The sequence below is a fragment of the Haliotis rubra genome, unplaced genomic scaffold (assembly GCF_003918875.1).
Source record: "Haliotis rubra isolate DU_JTF1 unplaced genomic scaffold, ASM391887v1 Scf201, whole genome shotgun sequence".
NCBI classification, from domain to species: domain Eukaryota; kingdom Metazoa; phylum Mollusca; class Gastropoda; order Lepetellida; family Haliotidae; genus Haliotis; species Haliotis rubra.
Genome location: NW_025766015.1, coordinates 1,168,027 through 1,194,951, shown reverse-complemented (window position 1 = coordinate 1,194,951; position 26,925 = coordinate 1,168,027). Strand labels below are relative to the sequence as shown.

At 41.9% G+C, this 26,925-nt stretch overlaps 2 protein-coding genes across 5 annotated transcripts in view; one reads left to right on the top strand and one right to left on the bottom strand.

Moving 5' to 3' along the window:
• LOC124275702 (lactadherin-like) overlaps positions 1-26,925 on the top strand; it is a 112,666-nt gene that overhangs the window by 21,594 nt on the left and 64,147 nt on the right. For 2 of the 4 annotated variants that reach the window (XM_046711340.1, XM_046711337.1), the window contains exon 1: positions 20,982-21,386. In XM_046711340.1, coding sequence (XP_046567296.1) covers positions 21,320-21,386 — 67 coding nt within the window. In that variant the 5' untranslated portion in view covers positions 20,982-21,319. Of the gene's footprint in view, positions 1-14,746; positions 14,810-20,981; positions 21,387-26,925 lie in introns of those variants that run through there. The other 2 variants (XM_046711339.1, XM_046711338.1) reach the window with 2 other exon arrangements.
• LOC124275715 lies at positions 5,842-18,113 on the bottom strand. Its single transcript, XM_046711355.1, has 2 exons — positions 17,489-18,113; positions 5,842-6,023 (listed from the first exon to the last, which is right to left on the bottom strand). The coding sequence occupies exons 1-2, from the start codon at positions 18,111-18,113 to the stop codon at positions 5,842-5,844; spliced, it is 807 nt and encodes a 268-aa protein (XP_046567311.1).

The window sequence follows — 26,925 nt, the reverse complement described above, 5'->3', positions numbered from 1 at the left end:
GAGTTTCAAGGAGTATTTACCAATAATTGGAACAACTTCCACACAATTACCCAACAGAAACATAATTAGCCATGACAATAGTCTGCCACTGTGTGAGCAACACCATCGGTCAGTCGACCGTGTCGCCTCGTGTTGATAGTCACAAGAATCCTTTACAATCGAGTCTTCAAAAATACTTTCCACAAATATTTACTTTCTTCCGCGTGTTTAGCTGAATGGGCCATTATCGTGTAATGTGTGGTAAGCCGGGGGGAGCGACCCGTCCTGACCCCATGCACACGATGATGTCACATACGGGAAACTGCTCGTGAGCTGAATGCCTCAAGGGGATGTGTCGAAAAAGTAAAGTCTAAAAATATATACAATTTTCGTTTTAATTTTGGCGGTGGGGTAGCTTTGTGGTTAAAGCGTTCGCTCGTCACGCTGAAGGCCCGGGTTTGATTCCCCACATGGGTACAATGTGTGAAGCCAATTTCTGGTGTCCTCCGTGGTGATATTTCTTGAATATTGCTAAAGGCGGCGTAAAACCCAGCTAACTCAGTCACTAACTTAATTTGGTGAAAATACAAGAACGGACATAGTTATTCCAAGATATATCAGTTTATGCCAGTCACGTAATGGATATTCATTCTGGTATCAATCTAAGCACAAAATTATTACTTACTTCTATATGACGTGATAAGGGACACCATCCTTTCTACTACTGTCGTAATTGTGTAGGCCCGTGCCGTTGTTAAAGATCGAGTTTGTATTACTGACTTGTGGTTATTTCAATCTGGATGTTTTAATTATAGTTGGACCCGTGAAGATCCGGGTTAGAATTATTTTCAGTAACTCATGCTTGTCGTATGGGGTGGTCAAGCTCGCTGACTTGGTTGACACATGTCATCGTATCCCAATTGCGTAGATCGATGCTCATGCTGTTGATCATTGGATTGTCTGGTCCAGACTCGAGAGTCACTGCCACTGGTTCACGTTACCATTTCATACAGTTTGACAAAATACAAACATGACCTCAACAGCGGAGCAGTGTCCCTTTAAAACGATCATTTTTTCTCAGTTGCTTCTTGCGTCATTTTTTAAGTTCTGAAAGTTAGATAACCATCATGTGATATTTGAATGTACGTGTTATATTTGAATGCACATTACCAACACAATGATAACATTCCAAATGAGCGTTTCTTTGTCGTTGTTTCTTTTGTTGAAATCTGAACATTTAAACAACGAACGACTTTTGACACGACCCCCGTCAAAGATCGCAATAGGCCTATTACGCGTGGAGTAAATTAAAGAGAAAGGTCGCGCTAAATGGGTATGAACTTCAAAGACGCGAGCGAGACCTATGATCTATTAACACCTCCTTGCCACGCCCTGAGCGCCCCCTAGGAGTCGGTGCACGCCCCCTACCGGCCTGTATTATCAGCTTCGGTTTGCTATGAAGATGTAAGAACTGTGATTAGTTTTCCAGCAAACAGTGTTATCATTTACAAATGGGTTTCATGGGTGGCGCTATTGTAGCACGTCGCAAGCATTCGCCTAATAATGATGCTATTGGCAACACAACTAGTGCGACATGGTGGATGTCAAAACCGCCTGGTAACCCGACTAATTTACAAGTCCATCTCGAAGAAAAAATCATAAGTTTTTAAGTAGAAGGTAATTATGTAAATTGAAGAAATAAGGAAGAACCAACATCATATCTACTTTGGTTAGAATCCTTTTTGTTGTAAAAATATGGGTCATGGTATGACTTAGTGCATGGAAGAGTTCATTTTTAGCAGAGGGTAGACTACTGAGAACAAAAGACACATTACCAATTCCTATTTGTTCAGCAACCATGCTTGTCCTGAGAAGCAACTAACGGGATCGCGTGGTCAGGAAGGCGGACTTGGTTGATGCATCGTATCCTAATTGCGTTGATCGGTGCTCATGACGTCAACCACTGGTTCTTAAAACATGCGACCGCCTCCATGGTGTAGTGGTTAGAGCGTCCGCCCGGAGAGCCGAAGGTAGCGCCTTCGATCCCCGACCGCGTCATACCAAAAGACGTTAAAATATGGTACTCGTTGGTCCCTGTCTGGCGCTCGGCATTAATGGGTACAACAAGGACTGGTCGGCCCGGAGTCAGTATAATGTGTCTGAGTGGGGTATTCATGCTTCACTGCGGCATGGTATCTCAGTGGGCTAGTACTATAAAACCAGCTTCAGTCTGGGCTAGTACAAGCAGCCGCACATACACATACACACGCATGCACGTCGTCATATGAGCGAAATATTCTCAAGCACGACGTAAAACCCAATTTCACCTCACCTCACCTCTTAATGCAGGCTCAATTATTTACAGATTCGGATGTTTTCATCTAGTTGGAATATTTCCGAAAGCGGATCAAAAAAGCCCAAAGCTCCCATAATAGCAGCTTTTTACCTGTAAATGGGATGGTCAGTTTAACGCCATAATCAGAAAGCCACTGCGTCTGGCCAGGAAGGGTCAAGTAGCATGTCATGGTCGCCAGTAGATCACGTCAAACCAACCCTTAGCCCTCAGTCCGAAAGTTCACCTTACTTGACGTGTCGTATTCCTTTCCCAATGAAACACAAGTTACCTCCCCCTGACAAGTGACCTTTGACACCATGGGTTGTCAACCAATGACGGCAAGACTTAACACCTTCTAGTATAACCTGTGAGTCGGTTAACGCTAGGTCGATTTACAAAAAGGTAGATCTGAAAGATAATCATTTTTCGGGATGGCCAGATTGGTTTTGATCTTATCTTTTACAAGCATATAATCATTTCACCTTTCGCGTTTGATGCTGATCTTGAGAGAGCATTATTTGTCAGATCGTCAATCCAACGTTGACTGACGTACACGTCCCAGTAAAGTCTGTCCTACAGACCCTGAAACAAATATACTGAGAGAAACAAATAAAGGATCACAGGAAAAAAGCTGGTGATGAAAACTGGAAAATATTAAACGAACGCTTGAATTTTCCTGTCATCCTTTATTTGTTTCTCACAGTATATGTCCAGTATAGCCCAAGGATGTCTAAAATAGTTACTGCTTTGAGGGGGCGGAGGGGTAGCCTAGTGGTTAAAGCATGCGCTCGTCACGCCGAAGACCCGGGTTCGATTCCCCACATGGATACAATGTGTGAAGCCGATTTCAGGTGCCCCCGCTTCGGTATTGCTGGAATATTGCTAAAAGAGGCGTAAAACTAAACTCACTCACTCACTACTGCTTTGAGAGAGTTTGGGGATCCTTTACGTGTTATTGAATAATTTAACTTTCTTCTCTTGAACGTTTTCTTTTCATTCTTTTAATTGTTAATCTACTTCCGGTAGAAGGTAGGTGATTTTTAACAAAATCATTTCAGATGGAATATAGTTTTGTTTATGATGTGTTTAGTGCTGAAAAACAGTAATTATATAAAAAGAGAATTGATATTTCACAAAATAACAATATGCCGTAACTTTCATCCTGCCTCGTTTACAATATGAGTGAGTATGGTTTTACTAATACGCTAGTTAAGGCATATTAAACACCAGACATGGGCTTGACACCGTATACCCATGTGGGGAATCGAACCCTGGTATATGGCGTTACGAACCAACGCTTTAACCACTAGGCTACCCCACCACCAAATATTTATACAAGGTTTTAGGGGTAAGATTGTGAAAATCAGTACGAAAATACTTAATCAATAGTACAGATATTGTTTCACAAATATCATATTGATCACTTGATGAGTGTTGCTGGTGTGTGATCTTCATCAGATTGTGTTCTGTGGTACCAATCTTGTTATCCAGATTGTTCAGAAACGTCATCTGTACGATAACAACCTTGTTATCCAGATTGCTCAGATACGTCATCAGTACGATAACAACCTTGTTATCCAGATGGTTCAGAAACGTCATCTGTACGATAACAACCTTGTTATCCAGATGGTTCAGAAACGTCATCTTACGATAACAACCTTGTTATCCAGATGGTTCAGAAACGTCATCAGTACGATAACAACCTTGTTATCAAGATGGTTCAGAAACGTCATCAGTACGATAACAACCTTGTTATCCAGATGGCTCAGAAACGGTTCAGAAACCAGATGGCTCAGATACGTCATCAGTACGATAACAACCTTGTTATCCAGATTCAGAAACGTCATCTGTACGATAACAACCTTGTTAACCAGATGGCTCAGATACGTCATCAGTACGATAACAAACAACAACCTTGTTATCCAGATTGCTCAGAAACGTCATCTGTACGATAACAACCTTGTTTCCAGATTGCTCAGAAAGATGGTTTCAGAGCTCAGATACGTCATCTTACGATAACAACCTTGTTATCAAGATGGTTCAGAAACGTCATCACGTACGATAACAACCTTGTTATCAAGATGGTTCAGAAACGTCATCAGTACGATAACAACCTTGTTATCCAGATGGTTCAGAACGTCATCAGTACGATAACAACCTTGTTATCCAGATGGTTCAGAACGTCATCAACCTTGTTACGATAACAACCTTGTTCAGAAACGTCATCTGTACGATAACAACCTTGTTATCCAGATTGATCAGATACGTCATCTGTACGATAACAAGATCATCTGTACGTCATATGTACGATAACAACCTTGTTATCAGATTGTTCAGAAACGTCATACGGTTCAGATGGTTCAGAAACGTCATCTGTACGATAACAACCTTGTTATCCAGATGGTTCAGAAACGTCATCAGTACGATAACAACCTTGTTAACCAGATGGCTCAGAAACGTCATCAGTACGATAACAACCTTGTTATCCAGATTGCTCAGAAACGTCATCTGTACGATAACAACCTTGTTATCCAGATTGCTCAGATACGTCATCAGTACGATAACAACCTTGTTATCCAGATTGTTCAGAAACGTCATCTGTACGATAACAACCTTGTTATCCAGATGGTTCAGAAACGTCATCTTACGATAACAACCTTGTTATCCAGATGGTTCAGAAACGTCATCTTACGGTAACAACCTTGTTATCCAGATTGTTCAGGAACGTCATCTGTACAGACAGAAACATCACCTGTACGGTCCGAAACGTCATATGAACGGTTATAAACCTTGTTATCCAAATTTCAGTCGATACCTTTGCTTCTGGCAGAACAACTCACCAGCTTCACCCACCACCTCCCCAAATAGGAAATACAATAGTCATGAATATAAAATAATAAATGAAAGCATAATTACAAAAATATAAATCAGCATATTTTTAATAATAGAGACACGTCTGGAAATTCGTAATTTAGCTAACCGTGACCTACTCAATAAAAAAAGGTATGGAAGCCCAGTAGTTAATATCACCGTGGGGGAGCACGCCGTTCATCTGTGAAGATCTCTGTGGTCGTGTCAGCAGTCGTTGGCGGGGGTGATCCTGCCGTCAACAAGTAACGCCTTGTTTTCTATCTACTGATCAGATAGGAATGGCATTGTCATGCCTCTTCAGCAATCGGTCACGACTATCAATTTGTTTAAATATGATATGACGAAGGGGTCCTTCAAATATTGCCGATAAAATTTAAGAATCAGATTAAAGAGTTAGCATGTTAAAATAAAATGCCCTACATTATCTATACGGGAATGAATAAGGGATATCCGAGATAACGTAACATATCTACCTCTTTAGACCGTAACATTGGCTTTTGAACAGCTTGAGGTTTGTAATATTCCTGTAAGAGGACCCAGTTCATATGATTATTGTAAAGCACCAATAATCCAAGATGGCCGCCTCTCCTACTCCAGCCGTTCCTCTCATTTCAAGACAAAGTGTCGGTTTAAAGATCTGAGATCAATCCAATGCGCTACTGGTAGCTCAGTTTCTTGTATTTGTGTAGAAAGGGGTTAGAGGAGATCCGGGGCGAGATGCGGCCCCTGATATGTAATTTGGGAGTGGGGAAGGGGGTCGTCTGACTCGGGAACCTATTCAATGTCAGGCCATGGTATGCAAGAGCGACTGGCGGGCCAAGAGGTGGCCATATTTTACCTGGAGGCAAAAAATACCTGAGACAACATTGTGTTTGGACCCGCGAAATCACGCGTGCGACCCTTAGCCGAAACTATAGGTATGTTGTTTAGGGCAGACGGTGGGGAGCGTGTAGGTGAGGGCGACGTATATCGCCCGTGCAGCAGCGGAAACCGGGTTGATTTGTAGGGAGGGAGCGGGTGCAGTGTGATGTGGGGCAGTTTGACCGCGGTTTAGCTTGGTGTTAGGATTGACATTATCATTCAATTGCGTGTAGATACATGTGAGTGTTTCTGTATTTCGCCATGAAGATCTTGTGTTTTTAACAAAGGTATTCTATACAGTGCACACAGCATTGAGGGAAACGATATATGATACGGCGCTTTATTTTCACAGACCTCTATAATACGATACTTTATATAAACTGGAGGATCCTTGTTTAAACTGGGTAGCCGTCACCACAAAGGTACAATGTATGAAGCCTGTTTCTGCTGTTCCAGTCAGCCAGTCAGTCACACGTTTACAGGACCAGTCACACATGCACTCAGTCAGCTACTCACTCACTCACACAGTCAGCTCACAAATTCACTCACTCATTCACGAAACAATCACACAGTCACACATTGAATCACTACGTCACAAATTCACTCACTCATTCACGAAACAATCACACAGTCACACATTGAATCACAACGTCACAAATTCACTCACTCATTCACGAAACAATCACACAGTCACACATTGAATCACTCAGTCACTACGTCACTCCGTCACAAATTCACTCACTCACTCACTCAGTCATTAAACATCCACACAGTCAGACATTGAATCACTCTGTCACTACATCACAAATTCACTCACTCATTCACTAAACAACCACACAGTCACACAAATCCCGTCATACCAGCGTTATTTCCGAGTAAAAACCACATCAACTCACTCCTACCACTGGGTGCTGTGTCACATGTACTCCCTTTCTCTACGACTGGATCAGTAGGTACTCCTCACTGTGGATCTAGCCCCACACTGCCTTACAGCCGAGTACCCACAACAGTCTCTTCAGCTTTGATACAGAACTGCATGCATGATATCACCTGACATCTCCCTCCATACCTCAAGTTGTGTGTTTCCCTGTCTGTAGTGGCGGCCCTAACCTCAATACATAACTCCTTGGGACATCGCTACAACCGCTCATACTCCAATCTACGTACTCTACACAACTCGTCGTACGCTTCATGTTCTCTTCTACACTACGCATACGCACTTTGTATAAGCCTCTCCATCTACGTACACTACACAACCAGTCGTACGCATCTACGTACACTCACAACCAGTCGTACCATATTCTTCATCCACGTACACTTCGCTACGCATATATCTTCGTACGCTACGCATATACTTTGTATACCTCTTCATCTACGTACACTACACAACCAGTCGTACGCTCCATATTATCTTCGTACGCTACGCATATACTTTGTATACCTCTTCATCCACGTACACTACACAACCAGTCGTACGCTCCATATTATCTTCGTACGCTACGCATATACTTTGTATACCTCTTCATCTACGTACACTACACAACCAGCTCCGTGCGCTCCATATTCTCTTCATACACTACGCATACACTTTGTGCATCACTTTTCATATACTGCACACTATTCTTCGCACAAGACGTATACTCTTCGTAATCCACTTTGTGTACACATGTATGCTTTGTGTGCAACACATACGCTTCGTTCAGCACTCCTTATATACTGCTTAACACTCTTCGTGCACCACCCTTCGTATAGTACATCTATAATTGCATATTGCGTATGCATGTCATACACCACCTCGTATACAATACTCATACTCTGCGACCGCCTCCGTGGTGTAGTGTTTAGAGCGTCCGCCCGGAGAGTGGAAGGTCGCGGGTTCGATCCCCGACCGCGTCATACCAAAAGACGTTAAAATATGGTACTTGTTGGTCCCTGCCTGGGTCTCGGCATTAATGGGAACAACAAGGACTGGTCGGCTCGGAGTCAGTATAATGTGTCTGGGTGGGGTATTCATGCTTCACTGCGGGATGGTATCTCAGTGAGCTAGCACTATAAAACCAGCTTCAGTCTGGGCTAGTACAAGCAGCCGCACATACGCATGCACGTCGTCATATGAGCGAAATATTCTCAAGCACAACGGAAAACCCAATTTCACCTCACCTCACCTCACCTCACCTCACCTCACCTCACCTCACCTCATATAATCAACATACTCTTTGTACACTATACACATTCTTCGTACACAACATGTACGCTCTTCGTACACTATACGTGCTCTTCGTAAACTACATTAGTCTTCGTACAGTGTATACACATTCTTCGTACACTCTGTACACTCTCCATACATTGTACATCCTCTTTACATACCCATCTTCGAACTTAAGGTAATAAAAATTATACAATTTGATATCGAGCAACATTTATGTAACGACTTCCGCTAGATTGTTTTGCGTAATTTGATCGTCACGTGAACAAGTAAAACGGTCAAATACAGACTGAATGCTACACGAAATGCTAACCGAAGTCAAGGGATTGTGTTGTTAACGTACATATCATCATAACAGGTATCCTCCCTATATATCGGTTTTAGATGTGTTGATCTGACCACATTTAACCCCTACATCTACTCAAACAGATCTGTCACCTTTCCCTGAATCTACCCCGTTATTCCCGGGTGTGTGACAGACACATACCCCCCTGTTGCGACACAGACACCCGTAGACTTATCAGTCTCACGACAAGCTTCAGTGAGGGACGAGGGCGGTAATTCTAAAGATGGGTCTCCTTATTCCTCCGTAACATGCAATGTCGCGAACCTACCCGGCCGGAATTGGGGGAGAATTAGCTTGGGTATTCCGTGTGTTATGAGAACGCGGGTATGTGGTAAGTAAGCCCCCTCTTTAACACTTCATTAGCCCTCATAATACTTCGCTGAAGGCGTATTGTAAACCCCTTCATTTTACACCGAATCCGAATTCCGCTTCAGCAACCAATTCCTAATTTTATAACCCCATTCCAAGGAATTGGTGGGTTGAGTTACATGCGTCGCGTTTCGGCATTTGGGGGAGCTGTGACCGAACACACAGCGACTTACATCGAATTAAAAGCACATAAGATTCAGCTGATTTTCGGTTTCGAGTTTCTTAGGACAAACACGGGGAAATATCTATGTATTATGGCATTATTGTCTGACGAGTAACGGTACTTTAAAGCGTAAATTCAGCGAACTATGCAACATAATTGTGTCAGCGTCTGATTTACGACGAATTTCTAGATGTTCAGATTCTGAGACAATGGACCGTATTCGCATGATCTTGTCACCCCGGATGCATTAGGTGACCGGAATTGAATCTATTCCTGTCGGCATGCTTCCGGTTCCGGTTTAACATCTAAGGATTTGCTTGCAGCCATGCACAATCTTGAACTCATTTATTTTGCATTAGCTATTTTCCTTTCTGAAATACAATGGTCTTTCTATCAATGAAAGAATTTTCTTTTAAATTCAGATTTATGAAATCGTAGTGCTTGTCAATCTTCATTTCCTGAACAGCATTGTGTTTCTCATCACACCAAATATATACCTGTTATCCTTTGTTTGGTGGTGTGGTTAAGGCAGTCTGCCATCACACCAAATATACCTGTTATCCTTTGTTTGGTGGTATGGTTAAGGCAGTCTCCCATCACGCCAAATATACCTGTTATCCTTTGTTTGGTGGTGTGGTTAAGGCAGTCTGCCATCACACCAAATATACCTGTTATCCTTTGTTTGGTGGTATGGTTAAGGCAGTCTGCCATCACACCAAATATACCTGTTATCCTTTGTTTGGTGGTATGGTTAAGGCAGTCTGCCATCACACCAAATATACCTGTTATCCTTTGTTTGGTGGTATGGTTAAGGCAGTCTGCCATCACGCCAAATATACCTGTTATCCTTTGTTTGGTGGTATGGTTAAGGCAGTCTGCCATCACGCCAAATATACCTGTTATCCTTTGTTTGGTGGTATGGTTAAGGCAGTCTGCCATGGTTATGGTATGGTTAAGGCAGTCTGCCATCACGCCAAATATACCTGTTATCCTTTGTTTGGTGGTATGGTTAAGGCAGTCTGCCATCACGCCAAATATACCTGTTATCCTTTGTTGGTGGTATGGTTAAGGCAGTCTCTCATCACACCAAAGATACCTGTTATCCTTTGTTTGGTGGTATGGTTAAGGCAGTCTCCCATCACGCCAAATATACCTGTTATCCTTTGTTTGTGGTATGGTTAAGGCAGTCTCTCATCACGCCAAATATACGTGGTATCCTTTGTTTGGTGATTGGATAGCTTTGTGGTTAAGGCGGTCGCTCATCACGATACATACTTTGGTCGATTCCCATGTGGGTATACTGCGCGAGGCCTATTCTTGAAGTTCCACATTGTAATATGACCGCATTACACCTAGTCCGCTCCTGCTCACCTAAAACATCAAATACGTCGCCTTACTTCCAAGACATAGGGGTTTACGCGTTCGCTCGCCTCAACGAAAAGCCGGTTCGATTCCGAAAATGGGCACAATAACACAATCCATTTTCTTTGTTTCGCCCACCGCAATATTACATGGATAGAGATGACAAGACTTTATGGATGTTCAACTTCTTTATCATAGTCTTGTCATCTCTATACCACCAACTTCTAGAATGCCACTCAACCAAATTATTACTCGGATCTTGCTACCTGTTTACTCACTGCTATCAACCAAACTGCGAACCCTCTTGAGGTGCTGCTCATCCTGCACTTGCAGTGATGTAGTTTAAAATAAAGCGAACGTCAGTTGTTAAGTGATTAGCGCGACACCCACCGCTGACAGATCAGCAGTAGCCTGTGGGGAGATTTGGTCTCCGTATCTCTGATCGTACTGATTGATGGAGACGTGTTAGAGAGCCAGGGTCTTGTAATACTGGGTCCACGAGGTCAACTCGGTTCATTAGACGCTGTTTTAAGAAATGAAAGGTCACCTGGTTCATTCCTTGAATGAACGATAAGAGGTTAAGCATGGTGTGTATAGTAATTAGATGATTATCTGTGTATTTGAAATTAATGTTTATTTTTGTTGCAGTTTTGTTAGAAGTCTGTTAAGTGTTGTTTAATTGGTCGGTAGGGTCACTACTGTCCAGGTTATAGTGTGAGGGGCCGAAATTGTGTGTCTTTGTTGGTGAGTGAACGAGTGAGTGAGCTTTACGCCGCGTATTCCAACTCCAATATGCCAAGTAATATCTCTATCAGTGGGTTTCACACATTGTCAGAGATTCGAACCAGGACATCCGCTTGAGGAACGAATGCTAGACTCGCGATGTTCCAGTCGTTTTACAAAATTAGAGAAATGACAAGTTCGAGAAACCGCAACGTTAAAAATTCAAGGTACGGGGTAATGCTTTTAACGAGGTCTGAGTCATCTTTGAAAATACATTCATATCCAATCTGAATACTAGTAGTCCCAAAAACGATATGCTTCACAATACGTATGGTACGGTAGTAATTCCTTGGCAGCCTCTTCATCATTATTGTATTCATGTTTTCTTCACGTATGTGTCCTGATAGCTATCTACTAGAGCTGCTGAGGGCGACGTGAGACGACCATGATGGTCTATTGAGGTCTTTGGTTTCAGGGGAAGTCCATAGACGGGGAAGTTCTGGTTTGACAATCAGGATTGAAACGTTGTAAGTTTAAGTGCGCTATAAAGTTGTTGGCACACATGTGGGACATTCTTGTAGCCAATGGGTCTTTATCGGAAAATCTGTGATACAAAAAGTAAGATTTGGGTGTTCATATTTTGCTGAGTCATGTCCCCGATGTGTGGCATTGATCGAGCGGCGAACTTGATTCAGAAACTGCAGGAATATAATCGAGTTGCTCTGCAATATTGTGTTATTTCCCAGCATACCCACTGTCAGAGATAGATCATATTTTACAGAAACTATCAGTGGTGTACGATTAGGAATGACAATGCATCATTTTGTCTTATACCATCGGGTAACTTTCAGTGTTATTCTGTTAGGAATATTAATGCGTCATTTTGTCCGATACCATCAGGTACCTTTCAGTGGTATTTTGTTAGAAATGGTGATGCGTCAAATTGTCTGACACCATCGGGTACCTTTCAGTTGTATTCTGTTAGGAATAGTGATGCGTCATTTTGTGGAACAACACCAGGTACCTTTCAGTGATATTTTGTTAGAAATGGTGATACGTCAAATCGTCTGACACCATCGGGTACCTTTCAGTGGTATTCTGTTAGGAATAGTGATGCGTCAATTTGTCCGATACCATCGGGTACATTTCAGTGGTATTCTGTTAGAAATTGTGATGCGTCAATTTGTCTGACATCATCGGGTACCTTTCAGTGGTATTTTGTTAGAAATGGTGATGCGTCAAACTGTCTGACACCATCGGGTACCTTTCAGTGGTATTCTGTTAGGAATAGTGATGCGTCATTTTGTGGAACACCACCAGGTACCTTTCAGTGATATTTTGTTAGAAATGGTGATACGTCAAATCGTCTGACACCATCGGGTACCTTTCAGTGGTATTCTGTTAGGAATAGTGATGCGTCAATTTGTCCGATACCATCGGGTACATTTCAGTGGTATTCTGTTAGAAATTGTGATGCGTCAATTTGTCTGACATCATCGGGTACCTTTCAGTGGTTACCCGTTAAGATCTGGGTTAGAATTGGTCTTCAGTAACCATGCTTGTCGTAAGAGGCGCCTAAGAGGATCAGGTGGTCAGGCTCGCTGACTTGGTGGACACGTCATCGTATCCCAATTGCGTAGATCGATGCTCATGTCTGGTCCAGACTCGATTATTTACAGACCGCCGCCATATGGCTGGAAAACTGCTGAGTGCCGCGTTAAACAACAAACCAACCAAACATTTCAATGGTATTCAGTATTCAGGAATATATAGTAATACACTCTCTTACTTAGTTCAGCTACGAATATTGATGGGTCATTTGGTTTGTCACTATCGTGTAATGTTTAGTTGTAGATGCTCAGAGAAAAAAACTGACACGATTCGTACAACCAAATAATGTTCACATATATTAAAAAAAACACATAGGTGCCACGTAACATTACATAACGATCACAGCTGTACATGTTCACTGAACGACGCAAAATAATATTCAAAACACAGAAGTACATTCGCTACGTCTCGCTCGACTGCCTCGGAGTTCTGCCAAGGGTAGGTCAGCTATTTCTACAACATAAGTAATAGTTGTTGTGTTGGCCCAAACAACGTGTGTCACGTGTGCGGGTGATGCTGACAGGTGCCCGTTGGTTATATCTTGTCTAATGTCATGATGAGCGACACACTGGCTCTCATTATCAACCATCCTCTCTCAACCATCAACGTTGCTACATGAAAAGATCTGAATTTTACGCTCGGCTAGCCGTTTCCACCACATTGCCACTGTATACAAACTCGATGAAACCGCAACAAAGATACTTCTTTGTACCCAGTGTAGTATTTTCCAGTATTAATTATATTATAGGAATGGCGGGAATGTTAATGGAATGTGTAAAGTCATGTACAATATCTATACCTCAAGGTATTTAAATTTGACGTGTGAGCGACCTTAACAAGAGGGGCGGGCGTCATTGACGTCGAGTTCAATAGAACAAGCCTCTTTGTCAGCCCTCCCTTACAGGAACCGCGCGGCACTGTATTCTTTCATAATTCATGCGCTTCATAAAGCCATATGGAAAATAGTTAAAATATTTTAATAAACTTTGTCATACCACTCTCCAATTATATTCATGTTTTGTAATGTAACAATGCCCAATATTTCTTAAGGTTACAAAATCGTTGCTTGTTAAAACTGGGTTTTGTTGGATTCTGTTTTGATATTGAAATGTATGTGCCTGTTGCTTTTATATAACTTGAATAATATATAAGGTGAATAATATAAAACTTTAACTTCAAAGGGTATGTTAATGTAACTCTACAAAGTAGTTATTAATGGCACAACCGATCTATCATCATAACTAGACCACATAACTATAAACTTGAAACTAAATATAATCCATCGGGTGTCATAGTTCTGAAACACTGGACATGTTTGAGAGTGGATTTAGAAGAAGGACGAAGATTCACGAATGTTTTCGAAAATACCCGAGGGTAACAGAGACTTCCCGAGAATGCCCGAACCTATGCCAATGTCAGAGGCACGATTAAGTTGCGTAAACTTCAATAAAAATGTTTCGAGACAAAAGGTTAAAGATGACAGAAGTCAAATACTGAAACACTACAGTCCAACTGTGTTATTATATAAAAAGCTGTCAACGTTTTATTTTAGGATTTGAAAAAATACTGCTAGATTACCCGATACCGAGATTACCCGAGAAAGGCCGAACCTTTGCCAATGTTAGAGGCACGATTAAGTTGCGTAAGCTTCAACAAAACTGTTTCGAGACAAAAGGTTTAAGATGACAGAAGTCAAATACTGAAACACTACAGTCCAACTGTGTTATTATCTCAAAAGTATCAAGATTTTAGTTTAGGATTTGAAAAATTACGGCTAGGCAAAACTTGGAGGACGTGTTGAGTATGTCTAGAATCTCCATTATTAGTTTGTTCTAAATATAGGACGACACAGTACTTCGTGAGGACGTCGCTTGGCTGGCCGTCTATAGTTGGCGTTTGTGTTGTTACTTATGGGCACGTGATCTTTGTTGCGAAATCAAACGAAATACCCAGCATAAGGATACTAGCAGTGACAGTAAGCACGTGAGTTAATTATTAATATTATTGGTAATAATAATATTTTCGAAAATTATAATTATTATCATTGTCGTCACACTTGACAGTAAACAAGTGCTGCTTATAACCATATATAATAAGATGAGAAGAAAAGGTTTCAGGTACAAACTTTAAAAGTGTCGTTGTTGTTGCTGTTGTTATTGTTGTCGTCGTTGTTGTTGCTGTTGTTGTCGACGACGTTAACAATGTTGGTTGTTACCGCGTTTGTTTTATCCCTGACGTAAAATCGTTGTCCGGATTTGCATCACACGAAGAAAAATATCTTTTTACATTTTAATCAGATTAATAAACGTTTCGGGGACTTAAAAGTCACCTTGTCGACAAGAAATGTCATTCAGAGCGTAATGGAACGTCACGTCAAACCACATCATGAACGCCACACAATGACGTGATCACCGTGAGGAACACGCCAGTCTGTCACTGAGGAATTATTCAAAATGGTATTTAACATATTTCTAGGTGTATACGTATGTTAAACTATAGCTAAAGGCGCTGTATACTGTACATATGTTTAGCTGTCTGGTGGGCCTGTATCACTCAATCATGCGGGCGGAGAGGAATATACGCAGATTGTGGCGTTATATTAGCCGATATATTCATACACAGACGTGTGCTGAATATGCCTTTCTATATTACCACCATGATATGATATTCAGCCGAGCGAGACAAAAACCCAAGGCATTCACGCTATTTTACAAGCTCGCCTGTGTTTGGACTTTGCATTATGCAATACAAAGGAACACGCAATCTAACTTGTCGAATAAAATTCCAGGTCTCTTCACATAAAGCGCGTCACACAAAGCTCGCTGATCGAATCGCATAGTAAGGCTGTACTTTCACGGGGTGAATAATTTCCGAATAATTACTCCCAGAGCGCGAAGTACTATCGCCGTTTGTGAAGGGCGTTATGAAAAGAGAGACTAATTTTAGTTTTGGTAGGGCAGACCGTCACCAAAACATGTTTGTTGACGTGTATACCTTAACGTCAAATACTTATAGCTCACTCCAGATGGCATTAAGGGCGCTTCCAAAGCTACAAGGACTAATTCAGAAGATAATTCCGCTTCGCGTGAGTGCGCATGAAATTCAAGTATGATATGTCGTCAGTAAGGTAGCACAATGGATGGGCGAGACAGACAGTTACGCGTTCTCAAGGAGGAGATATAGGTACATACGTTATACAGACTGTCCCCAGTCAAACCGTGGACAATGGCTTCAGACTGGGAAGCGTACTGCCTGGCGCGGTGTTACGCGTGTTTATGCAATAGGATTTCATCGTCGTTAGTTTCTGTCAGTGCGGTCGCGCTCATAAATAAATCTAGTCAAAATTCTCCTGCATTTGTAACATCAAGGCTGGAGTTTTAGAATTTACAATTTGCGTTTCGCGTGGTAAGCCATGCATGGCAAAACAAAAAACTGTAGTTACTTTCAGAGTCTCTCCGAGAATTTATTTTCAAGTAAAATCCGGGTTAGTGCAGTGAGTACGGAGAAAGAATACCTCGATAATCCGAACAGGTCAATAACAGTAGTCTGGATAAACATTTATTTGTTCGATTATTTAACATGTCCGCCTTACCGTCTTAAGTCTCCGGATATAACAGCTAAATTTGACTTTTAGATAAGATGTTTCGTTTTTGGTGATATGTTAATCGCCATTCCAACAGAATAATAACCAATGGTCAGAGATTAAAAAGTCTTCACAGGCGATACTGTGTGACTACATCCGGGTTATAGTGTTTAGACGTTCGCTCATATTTGAAGACAAGAGTGAGTGAGTATAGTTTTACGCCGCTTTTAGCAATATTCCAGCAATATCACGGCGGGGCACCAGAAATCGGCTTCAGACGTTGTACGCATGTGGGGAATCGAACCCGGGTCTCCAGCGTGACGAGCAAACGCTTTAATCATTAAGCTATGCCACCGCCCCTTGAAGACACAATGCACACTTTCTTTGAGAGGCATTTTAGAAGTTGTGAAGATGAAGGAAAACTAAGTTCCATGGATAGTCAACTTCTTTATTGCAATGAGTGCGACGTTTCGGTGTAGGTACTAACACCGTTATCAAGCAAGGATACAACAATTTGAAACAAGGAGAATATATACATTGCTGCATAGTGAGTATATACAATTAACAAGGTTGATGTAGATTGATTTGAGCAGAGGATGTTGATGTACAGAGGATTGATTGTGATTAGAGTTGAGTTTATACAATTGATGAGTTTGACGTACAATGGCATGATGATAAGTAAGTAGGTTGAAGTACACTAGTTGTGATTGCAAGCACATTACTGGTGGTGGTCTTTGATTAGGTGGTGATAGGCCGAGGAGATGAAATAACCTTGATCACGATTCATGGTGGGGTTGTGGCGTTGGATGTTTATGGCTTCAAGGAGTTTCCTAATTTTGTAGTCTTGTCGGTTGATTTCCAGGATATCGATGTTGTTCCATAGGATGGCATGTCAGGGTTGGCTTGGGTGTGGTCGGCTATGGCGGATTTGGAGTCGTTTTTCTGGACTGACGCTTTATGTTCTTTGATTCGTAGTGGGAGCGGGCGGGATGTTTCACCAATATAGAAGACTCCACATTGACAACGAATCTGGTAGACTACTCCCGAGAGGTCATTTTTTGTTCTTGACGGTGGTTTGCCTGTGGCTTGGAGGAGGTTCTGGATGGACTTGCCTTTCTGAAACAGGACGTCTATGCCTGCTTGCTGCTGAAGGAGTCGTCTTATCTGGTGGCTGACTGCTGGGACATATGGGATACTTATTACAAAGGGTGCTGATTGCCGGCGGGGTGGTTTATCTCTTGGTTTGAGGGTGATTGTGATGACATTGTTGACTAACTTCTGGGGGTACTGGTTATAAGGGACGAAGACATGGCGGAGGTGGTTTAGTTCGGTTTCTAGGGCTTCTGTTGTCGAGCAGATGTTTTTGGCTCTTCGGGTGAGAGTGGATATGATGCCTTTCTTAACCTCTAGAGCGTGGTTGGAGGTAAAGTGACGGTATTGGTCGGTATGGGTGGGTTTCCTGTAGACAGTAGTGGAGAGCTTGTTGTCTTCTTTCTTTACTAGGACGTCGAGGAAAGGGAGCTTGTTGTCAGATTCTTCTTCCATTGTGAACTGCATACGGGGATGTTGGGAATTCAGGTGGTTGAGGAGGTGTTCAGGGTTGTCGTTTGGTTTGAGAACTACAAAGGTGTCGTCTGCTTCTCTATACCAGCATATTGGTGCGATTGGTGATGTCAGCAGGGCTTTGTCTTCTAGTTCCGTCATGTATATCTCATGTCATACTTACACCATACGATTTAGACTGCTGATAAAAATTAAAAACATCAGTATCGACATTTGCATGAAAAATATTAATTTGATTTTACTAATTATTTACAAAAGTCATTTAAAGGTTACCCATCCTTGGGGTCCACAACGACGATGCCTCGTCATGCCTGCATCAGATACATCACCATCGACTGATTAATTCCTGTTTGTTTCATTACCCATAGATGGGAGTGCTCTTTGTTTTGCCCAGCACTGTATTTGAATCAGTATTCATGACCATTATCCTTCAGGTTCGCTCCTCGGTTACAATCTAATGAATATATATTTTGAATAGTACCGTATCGGAAGTTTGGAAACATAAATAGCATGCAGCCCTCCCTTGTACCCCAGACATGGCAGAAGGTTCTTGAAACACTAGGACATATAAAGGTGCTTGTGCACTGTAACTGTCACATATAAAATTACAATTATTTTTATTTTTCAAAAGATCGGTCAAAGTTAGTTCGCTATAAAACGTTATTTTTCGCTATGGCGGGTTTTCGACGCCAGCCAATGTAATAAGATCCACGCGGACTCAACCGTGAAAACATTTTGAACCCGAGAGTACATAGTTATGAATAATCATACTTTCTTGGTCCTGATTTTCACTTAATTATGAAGATAATGCTAGATTTTTTAGCTTTTCTGTGAATCTGAAAGAAACGAGATATTGTGTACTTGAATAACATCCTGTACATCACCGCACAGATCCAATCTATCACTCCGGCTCTACTCCAGGGTGTGTAAATGTCATCTACCCGATACAAAGTAGCAGAGTGTCATGTTACACGCAACCAACCTGACCGCATTGTTACAGACAGTGTAGTTAAACACTTACATCCAAAACACGTCAACTTCTCGCACAGAGCTCGAGAATTAGAGCCATATTAGCGCCTGGTTGTCTCCCTTTATCTCCATAACTGTGTCTAAACACCCATGTCAAAACGAGAAGAGTTAAGATTTTATTGACGTGAAAAACTATGACACTTTGACAATTCTAACTCATTACACATAGCTGCTTAAATCACTTATATGCATCTTTAATATAAAGTGCTTTAAGATAAGCTGAAAAATTTTCGAACAACCGTCTCTATTCATTCGGCATAAGTCTCTCCTCTCTGTAACGTCATTCGGGTGTCCTCTTGGTTGCGAATGTATTGTTGAGGTAAGTGTGAAGGGCGCTCTCTGACCACAGAAGACCTATTTGTGCTCACACGTATTCTTAGTCTGAATTTACACTTTTGCTTCATGGGTTGTAATTGTTGAAGGGGCGGTGGGGTAGCCTAGTAGTTACAAAACGTTCGCTCGTCACGCCGAAGATCCGGGTTCGATTCCCTACATGGGTACAATGTGTGAAGCCCATTTCTGGTGTCCCCCGGCGTGATATTGCTGGAATATTGCTAAAAGCGGCGTAAAACTAAACTCACTCACTGTAATTGTATTTTTTGTATAAAGTAAAAAAACAACAACAAAAACCATATTGAAGATTGAAATTCATTCGTGCATTCATTAGACATAACTGTATAATAGTTCAGATTGCACGGAACACAGCGCCGTCAAATGCATTTGCAGAGTTGCGTCCCCTTGTTTTGCCAGAAACGATCGTAGATTCGATTCTTACATTCCCCCTGATTAAATTTCAAGTTTTTAATTAAAGTTTTTCATAAGATTTTTGAAATGGTAAACGCCCGAGACCTGCATCATTTCGGGCTTTCCTCCCACGCCAAGCTGACAGCCGCGATTTGGATGAAATACTGTCTGAAGCGGCGTACAACCAGAATCACTCGCTCACCATTTCAGTTAGCAGGAAAAGAGAGTAATCTCTCCTTGGAAGCTGGGTCGGACACATCTGTGTCATCCGAGACATCCTATTTTCTGATTCGTTGCCATTTTATGCCACTATTAACTAAGACTGTATAACACTATCATGGTTTCCAAGTTATTATTTCTGACCCAAATTACAATTATGTAAGTTTTAATTCCACGTTCAGGGAAAATGCGTCATATATACAACGAACACAATTTTGTCTCCGGAGTTTTGTCACGATTTTGTCCAACTGTTGAGGCAGGGTTAGATAACTGATATTGTATTTACACTAAAACCTGCACGTCGACTCCATGTACGACAGGGTGTGAAGATTATGTATATTATGTCCGCAGGTGTAATACAAGGCGCCAAGTATGTACCGTCTCTCTTTGATATCGACTAGATTTACAATACGACCGATGACTTGAATACATTACGAAATGCTGAACAAGTTATGTTATTTCAAATGATTGTTTAACATCCCGCAAAGAGAGATGCTTGTGACCTAACACGACATGAACTTGTTGGTAAATATATATCGTAACGTGAAGCCTTGATGAACCATTGTCAGTAGCTACAGGAAAGGGTTGATGAATATCTGAAATACGACCCCCAGTAGCTTTATGTATTATCTGAAATGAGAATTAATATTTTCCATGTCAAACAAAATGATCAGAACAGATGTTCCACAATCTAAACAACAAATAAACAACAAATTCCTCGAGTTTTCACACAACTAACAACGTTCTCTACATTTTCATTGTTGAGAAATTATCACCAACCTGTACCCAACAACATGCTGATTCAAAACCCGCTGAATCTCGTGGTCTGGAAAACAGGTGTTAAATTCAAAGTATTTGAAACATGCGAATATCGGTTGATCTTAAGGTAACATATATGTTCCATGGTTGGGAATGCTCACCCCTAACTCTAGTCTCCGTGAAGCGTCGGGCTTCAACCAGTGAGGTCGGCCCTCGCCCAATAGTCAGCTATACAAAGCCACTCGCTCGCTTCAACATGCCCACAAACTCAGTGTGCCGTGAAACATGCGGGCTGCTTGCTCAGGCTCGGCTCGGAAAGAGGACGACACTTACCTTAACTCTCTCTCAAGTACTACCAAAGTGTGCTTAATTGCTAATTGTGTTTTGGACAGGTAGCCAAGGATTTATTTACTCTAATTGTGGCTGTTTTGTGAATATCTTCAATTTGACTTCCAGATGCAAGTTTGGATACAGCGGAAACAGTAGCCGGAGTGTTTGGGTGTTCGAGAGATAGTGAAGATATTGGAAGTGATTAACACCCGTTTACCTGGATTTGTATATACCTGTAATTGGATACCTCAGCTAATCGCAGCATCATGAACAACACCAGCTTGTACGTGTTTTGGTTATTGACAATATTCTGTGGGATTGCTCTTGCAAGTGGTGAGTACATTGTGATTTTCAATTTCGTTTCTGTTTAGAATTATCTTTGTTATTTTGAATCTCAATGTTTATTTGCATATTTACCAACAGAAAGGAACATTCTTGTTGAAGGATATTTGGGAGAGTTCGTTAGCTGAAAACCGTGTTTAAAGTATGATGTTTGTGAATAGCAAGGGATATGTTAACTAATACACAAATTTAGCGGGTGATTATAAATTCGTGTAGAGCTATGTATGAATGTGTATGGCTATTTGTGACAGCGAGTCAAAGTGCAATGTCTGCGGTTTGAAACACATTCCCTGAATTACGAAATGAGATCCACTTTGTCATCACGGTAACGTGATTGTTTACGTAGCTTTCTCTTTGTTTATGATTAGAATGATAAATTCGAAACGAATTGTTTCAATAATTTGCAAGTGTGTTATTCTAACATATCACATCAGAAACCTAGTCACAGATGGATTTTAATTATTATCATGCTGCACACGTTGTCGTGAGCTTGTGCTGGAGTTTATTCCAGTGATGTGGTCGCGTGGTTTTCGTTACGTGTGTACCTGTACACGGCGAATCTGAACCAGTTGTAGAGCAGGTGATTCGGCACTTGTTATCTCTAACTCGGGGTTATAATCGTTACATTAGGAGCGGTGAAACTGGAATAGTATTGAGTACTTCGTGAACGCTGAAGGCGTTTAAAAACGCCATCACGATCACGTGTGCCTGTTTTATCGAAGTAGACCGCGAGCGCGTTATGCGGTTTTGAAGTGTTGAAGGAGAGTGTGGTTGTATGGAGGTCGTACAACAGGAATTCGACAATAACACAACAAATTTAACAGATTTGAGGAAGTATTTCGCATAAAAATTAAACCTATTTTATTTTAAACCGATATAATATAAATCCCTGCCCGATTTATCATCACTGACTAAGAACGTTTATTGATGTCGTTTTTTCACTACATCTGTTGAGACATAGACAATTATTTAGCGGTTAGTTGTAATGATATCAAAAAACTGATTAAGTGTAATCTTAGGATTGTGTCACTGGTGGCTCGTCTACTGTATCTGGCTTGTATATTTACCTAGACTAAACAGTCTGTACAAGAATAAATACATTAATCTGGCAAAGATCCGTCGTAATTCAGGCCATGTTAGTGTTGAGCCATCTCTTACTCATCTCTCAGTATAGCGATGGGTAAACTGGTTTATTCTCCGTACGCGCCTGTACCCTGAGTTTCTCTAGCTGCGACGATCCACCCCAACCGTCGTTAAAGGCGCCCAGCAGCTGCTCGCTTTTGTGACTACCCTCAACGTTTCGTTTTGTATGGAGGCTTAGATCCAGCATATTCTTCTCGCGTCTTTTATTTCTCGTTTTCTCCTTCTCTTTTCTCTACAGATTAGTTTGCGAATTGTATGTGTGTGTGTGAGTGTGTATGTGTGTGTGTGTGGTGGTTGGTTGGCTCAGAGAGATCGGTTGAAACTACTCACGAGTGCTTCAACCACTAAGTTATTGACACAGCCTTCGAAGAGGCCTGTTCAGATCAGAGGGAAACTTGGGTACGCTGGGGCCTTGTTAAGGGGTAAGGGGAATGAAGACATGATGGTTTGTTAAGGGGCTGGGGTTAATAAGGGTTGTTTTACGTGGATGGAGGCGGAATTTGGATTAAGATAATGTACTTTCCCGCACCTGACACTAATTTTTCCCGGTCGCGCGGTCGGGTTTTGTTTGTTTTCGCATATTTTAATGGAACGGGTAAAATCTAGGTGTTTCGGGGATGTGCGCTGAAGGTGAATCAGGTTAAGCGTTTATTTTTTCTCTATCATCAGGAAAACAAACATATTTGCCGCGATCGTGCGAATCTATTTTGAATTGAAATGAGACAAACAATCCCAATTTGTTTTATTAACCTTAATGAGTCTAGACGCTAAAGGTAGACTCTCGTATGCTGTTGGCATTAGAACAAATCAAGGCTGTAAGTGAGGGGAGGTGGGAGGTGGTAGATGTGAAATGGGGGTGGGGGTGGGTGGTGTTTTGAGGGTGTAGTTTATGATTAAATTCTGTTTAGTATTCATACCCTTCCAGATATCACAGGGGCGGTGGGGTAGCCTAGTGGTTAAAGCGTTGGCTCGTCACGCCGAAGACCCGGGTTCGAATCCCCACATGGGCACATTGTGTGAAGCCCATTTCTGGTGTCCCCCGCCGTGATGTTGCTGGAATATTGCTAAAAGCGGCGTAAAACCATACTCACTCACTCACTCACTCTAGATATCACACCTCATGTGTGAGTCATCTGTGATAGCATAACTTGTATATTTGAATTTTATCACTTTAGCGGCGATGGGATTGTTATTGGTATTTTATTGGAGACCGTACTGGATTGTCAATCAGAGAAAATGACCGCGTTACACAGCATGCAGCTCAACGCTAACCTCAAATTTTCCACATAAATGCCATGACTGAGGATTGAGAATCGTCGAACTCACATGTTAGTTCAAATCACTACCAACCACTAGCAACTACTTTTTTCTCAGAGACCGCCCGCTTCAAACATTGCCTTCACTCTATTTCGAAATCACTTCCTCGCTGTAGTTAAAGCCTTGCATATTGCGATTTATCGCGTTTGCGTCTCATCCTTCTTGAAGGTCGGGGATGGACAATACTTGGAATGTGGAAATACGGTTCGAAAGAGCTTCTTCATCTCAATTTATTACATATCTGGAAGCGGTCCTGTTACCCACACTGTAAGCTCCTCGACTGATACCAGATCTATGCCGAAATCTTGGATAACTCGATATATTGTTGGCCTATCAGTCGTCCTTGACTGACTGACTGAGTATGGTTTTACGCCGCTTTTAGCAATATTCCAGCAACATCACGGCGGGGGACACCAGAAATGGACTTCACACATTGTACCCATGTCGGGATTCGAACCCCACGTCTTCGGCGTGACGAGCCAACGCTTTAACCACTAGGCTACCCCACCGCCCCAGTCGTCCTTGAACGGATGATAGTAGACAGTACTTGTATTCCAGTTATGGAATTGTTTAAGTATCTTTATCTCGAACCGTTGCTTATCTCGAAGTGGTGCTGTTGATCTTGAAACCCTGGGTAACTCGAAATATGCCAGACCTATATCTTGCCCTGAACGTGTTTTTTTTATCTGAATACCTAAATACCTCGAAGTGATCCTGTTGTTCATATTACTTCCTTCTCGACTAATCCCCAGCCTAGTATAACTCGAAATATGTTTGCCTTTCCTCCCCTTTTGGAGGAAAGATTGTCGTTAAACCATGTACAAACACCGTTGGGTCGACCTCTGATGTGTCGAACTTCCGGTTTTCTCGAACTTAATCTTGGTCCTTCAAATTAGTTCTTTATTAAGTTTGTTCGGTTGTGTCGAACTACGGATAACTCGAAGTATTTACGGAAGTCCCTTAACTTCGACACAGCGGTGTTTGGCTGTACATGTACTTGAATACTGAATTGTAGTTAACAGATTAGAAATCCGAATTTGTACGTATTTAGCCTCCAGCAGAACCCCACCCCCTTGCCTGAGTTGAACAGGATGTTGTTCTATATTCATTTTCTTAATGCACCTTTTCAGCGAATTTTTCATATACTAATGAGAAGAAGGAACGTTTAGCGTCCACAACAAGTGAAAAGAAACGGTTTGAAAGTGTGTCGTGTGAATAGCATGGAAAGAAAGGAAGACTGTGGAATCTCCTCAACCATAGCTGATTAGCTTCGCACCTGGCATAATCAAGAAACATAGAAAACCTGCCTTGTTTTCTACCCACAATGCCTCGAACGTGACATGCGCAGTGAGATGAGAAGGATAAAACGAGCAGTTGCGATAAATCTCGAAAACGCGGCCGAGTTGATGTAGATAGTTTACATAGATGGACTGAAGTGTTTGATGGTGATGACTCTGGAAGGGTGTTTTTGGTATTTAGATTGATATACTTTGGCTGTTTTATGAGTTTGGGCGTTTGGGTGGCGGTTGATATGAACCAACATATGCTTGGACTGAGATTACAGTGTTTGTTCAGTTGGAAACAGGTTATATTCAAGGTATAAGAAAATGTTGCCTTTCCGATGTTACATCATCGACGGAAGGTATTTGTATTTGATATTAAGGATGTATTTTGCGATAAATGTAGAAAGATTCTACGTTTAGCCATGCCGATGACGTTAATGGCTGTTCAACAACGCTTCTACTTGAAGTAAAGAACGAAATCAAATGAGTAGGTTGTAATTTCCATTTACCATTTTTCAGACTCTTCAGTGCTGACCGCTTGTTGTGAACTTTGGTGTCCAGGAGTTTCCTTGTGTGTTATCAGAATCAGAATACAGTTAGGGCTAATGATTCCCGTTAGCGTTGGTGCAGTAATTGTGACATAACGTCACTGCTTTACCCACAATTCCCCTCTTCCTACCCACAATTCCGTCCGCCCCTACCCACAATTCCCCTCTTCCTACCCACAATTCCGTCCGCCCCTACCCACAATTCCCCTCTTCCTACCCACAATTCCGTCCGCCCCTACCCACAATTCCGCACCCCACACCCCAATTCCGCCCGTCCTTACCCACAATTTCCCACGTGCCTACCACAACCACACCCCATCTCTCCCCCACAATTCCCCTCTTCCTACCTACAATTCCCGACGCCCATTCCCGAAATTCCTCACATTTCCACGCAGACTTCCTTCAGAATACCTACAATCCCTTGCGCTTTCAAAATCTTAAACTTGTGTATCCAAATGATTCTTCAAGTCGGCAACCTTCGTTTTGCCTAACCTGCAACAACACTACGGCATACTGAAACTCTCCATCTACCTTTCTATAGGCTATTTACTTATATATTCAAGATATTTAGAGCACGTCACCTTACATTAAAAGGGAAATTGAGGGGAAACTGCCTGAACCACGTTGTTTGACACTAACCAGGGATAAGCGGGGTTGCTTGGGTTGGTGAGCACAACTACCAGGCAGAGATATAAGCCTTTCTTCTGTGTGTCCTCTGAAGCCGAGGCTACCTTGCTGGTCTGTGAAGCACGATGAGGCTGAAGATGAGAACATAATGGCGGGTCGTTTTTCCTTTCGGATGAAAGTATAAAAAATATTAATGACTTTCTGGCGAAAATATAAAAATTATTAACGACTCTGCCCTTGGTGCTTCAGTCTATGACCCCGAGTCGGAACAACGTAGATGAACCTTAGTGGTCTAACGGTTGTTAAGGCCAACTTGAGTCGAAAATCTTAACATCCTTAACACTTTCTTGTTCCATTCATATTCCATTCATATTCTTTCCATATTTCATGAGCTTTTTCTCCACGCAAAAAGCAAGACAAAGCCAATATGATTGATTTCCCTTGCTTGAGACTCTTTCATGTCTGATCTGGACATTTTGATGACCGCCTCATCCTCTGTTTATGTTTTCTGCACGTGAGACGGGTGATGAAAGAACGGGCCCCTGCTCTGTAGTGACTCGAGACAGCGCGTGTACTACGGGTGACCATGGTAATGCAGATCTGCAGGGGCTG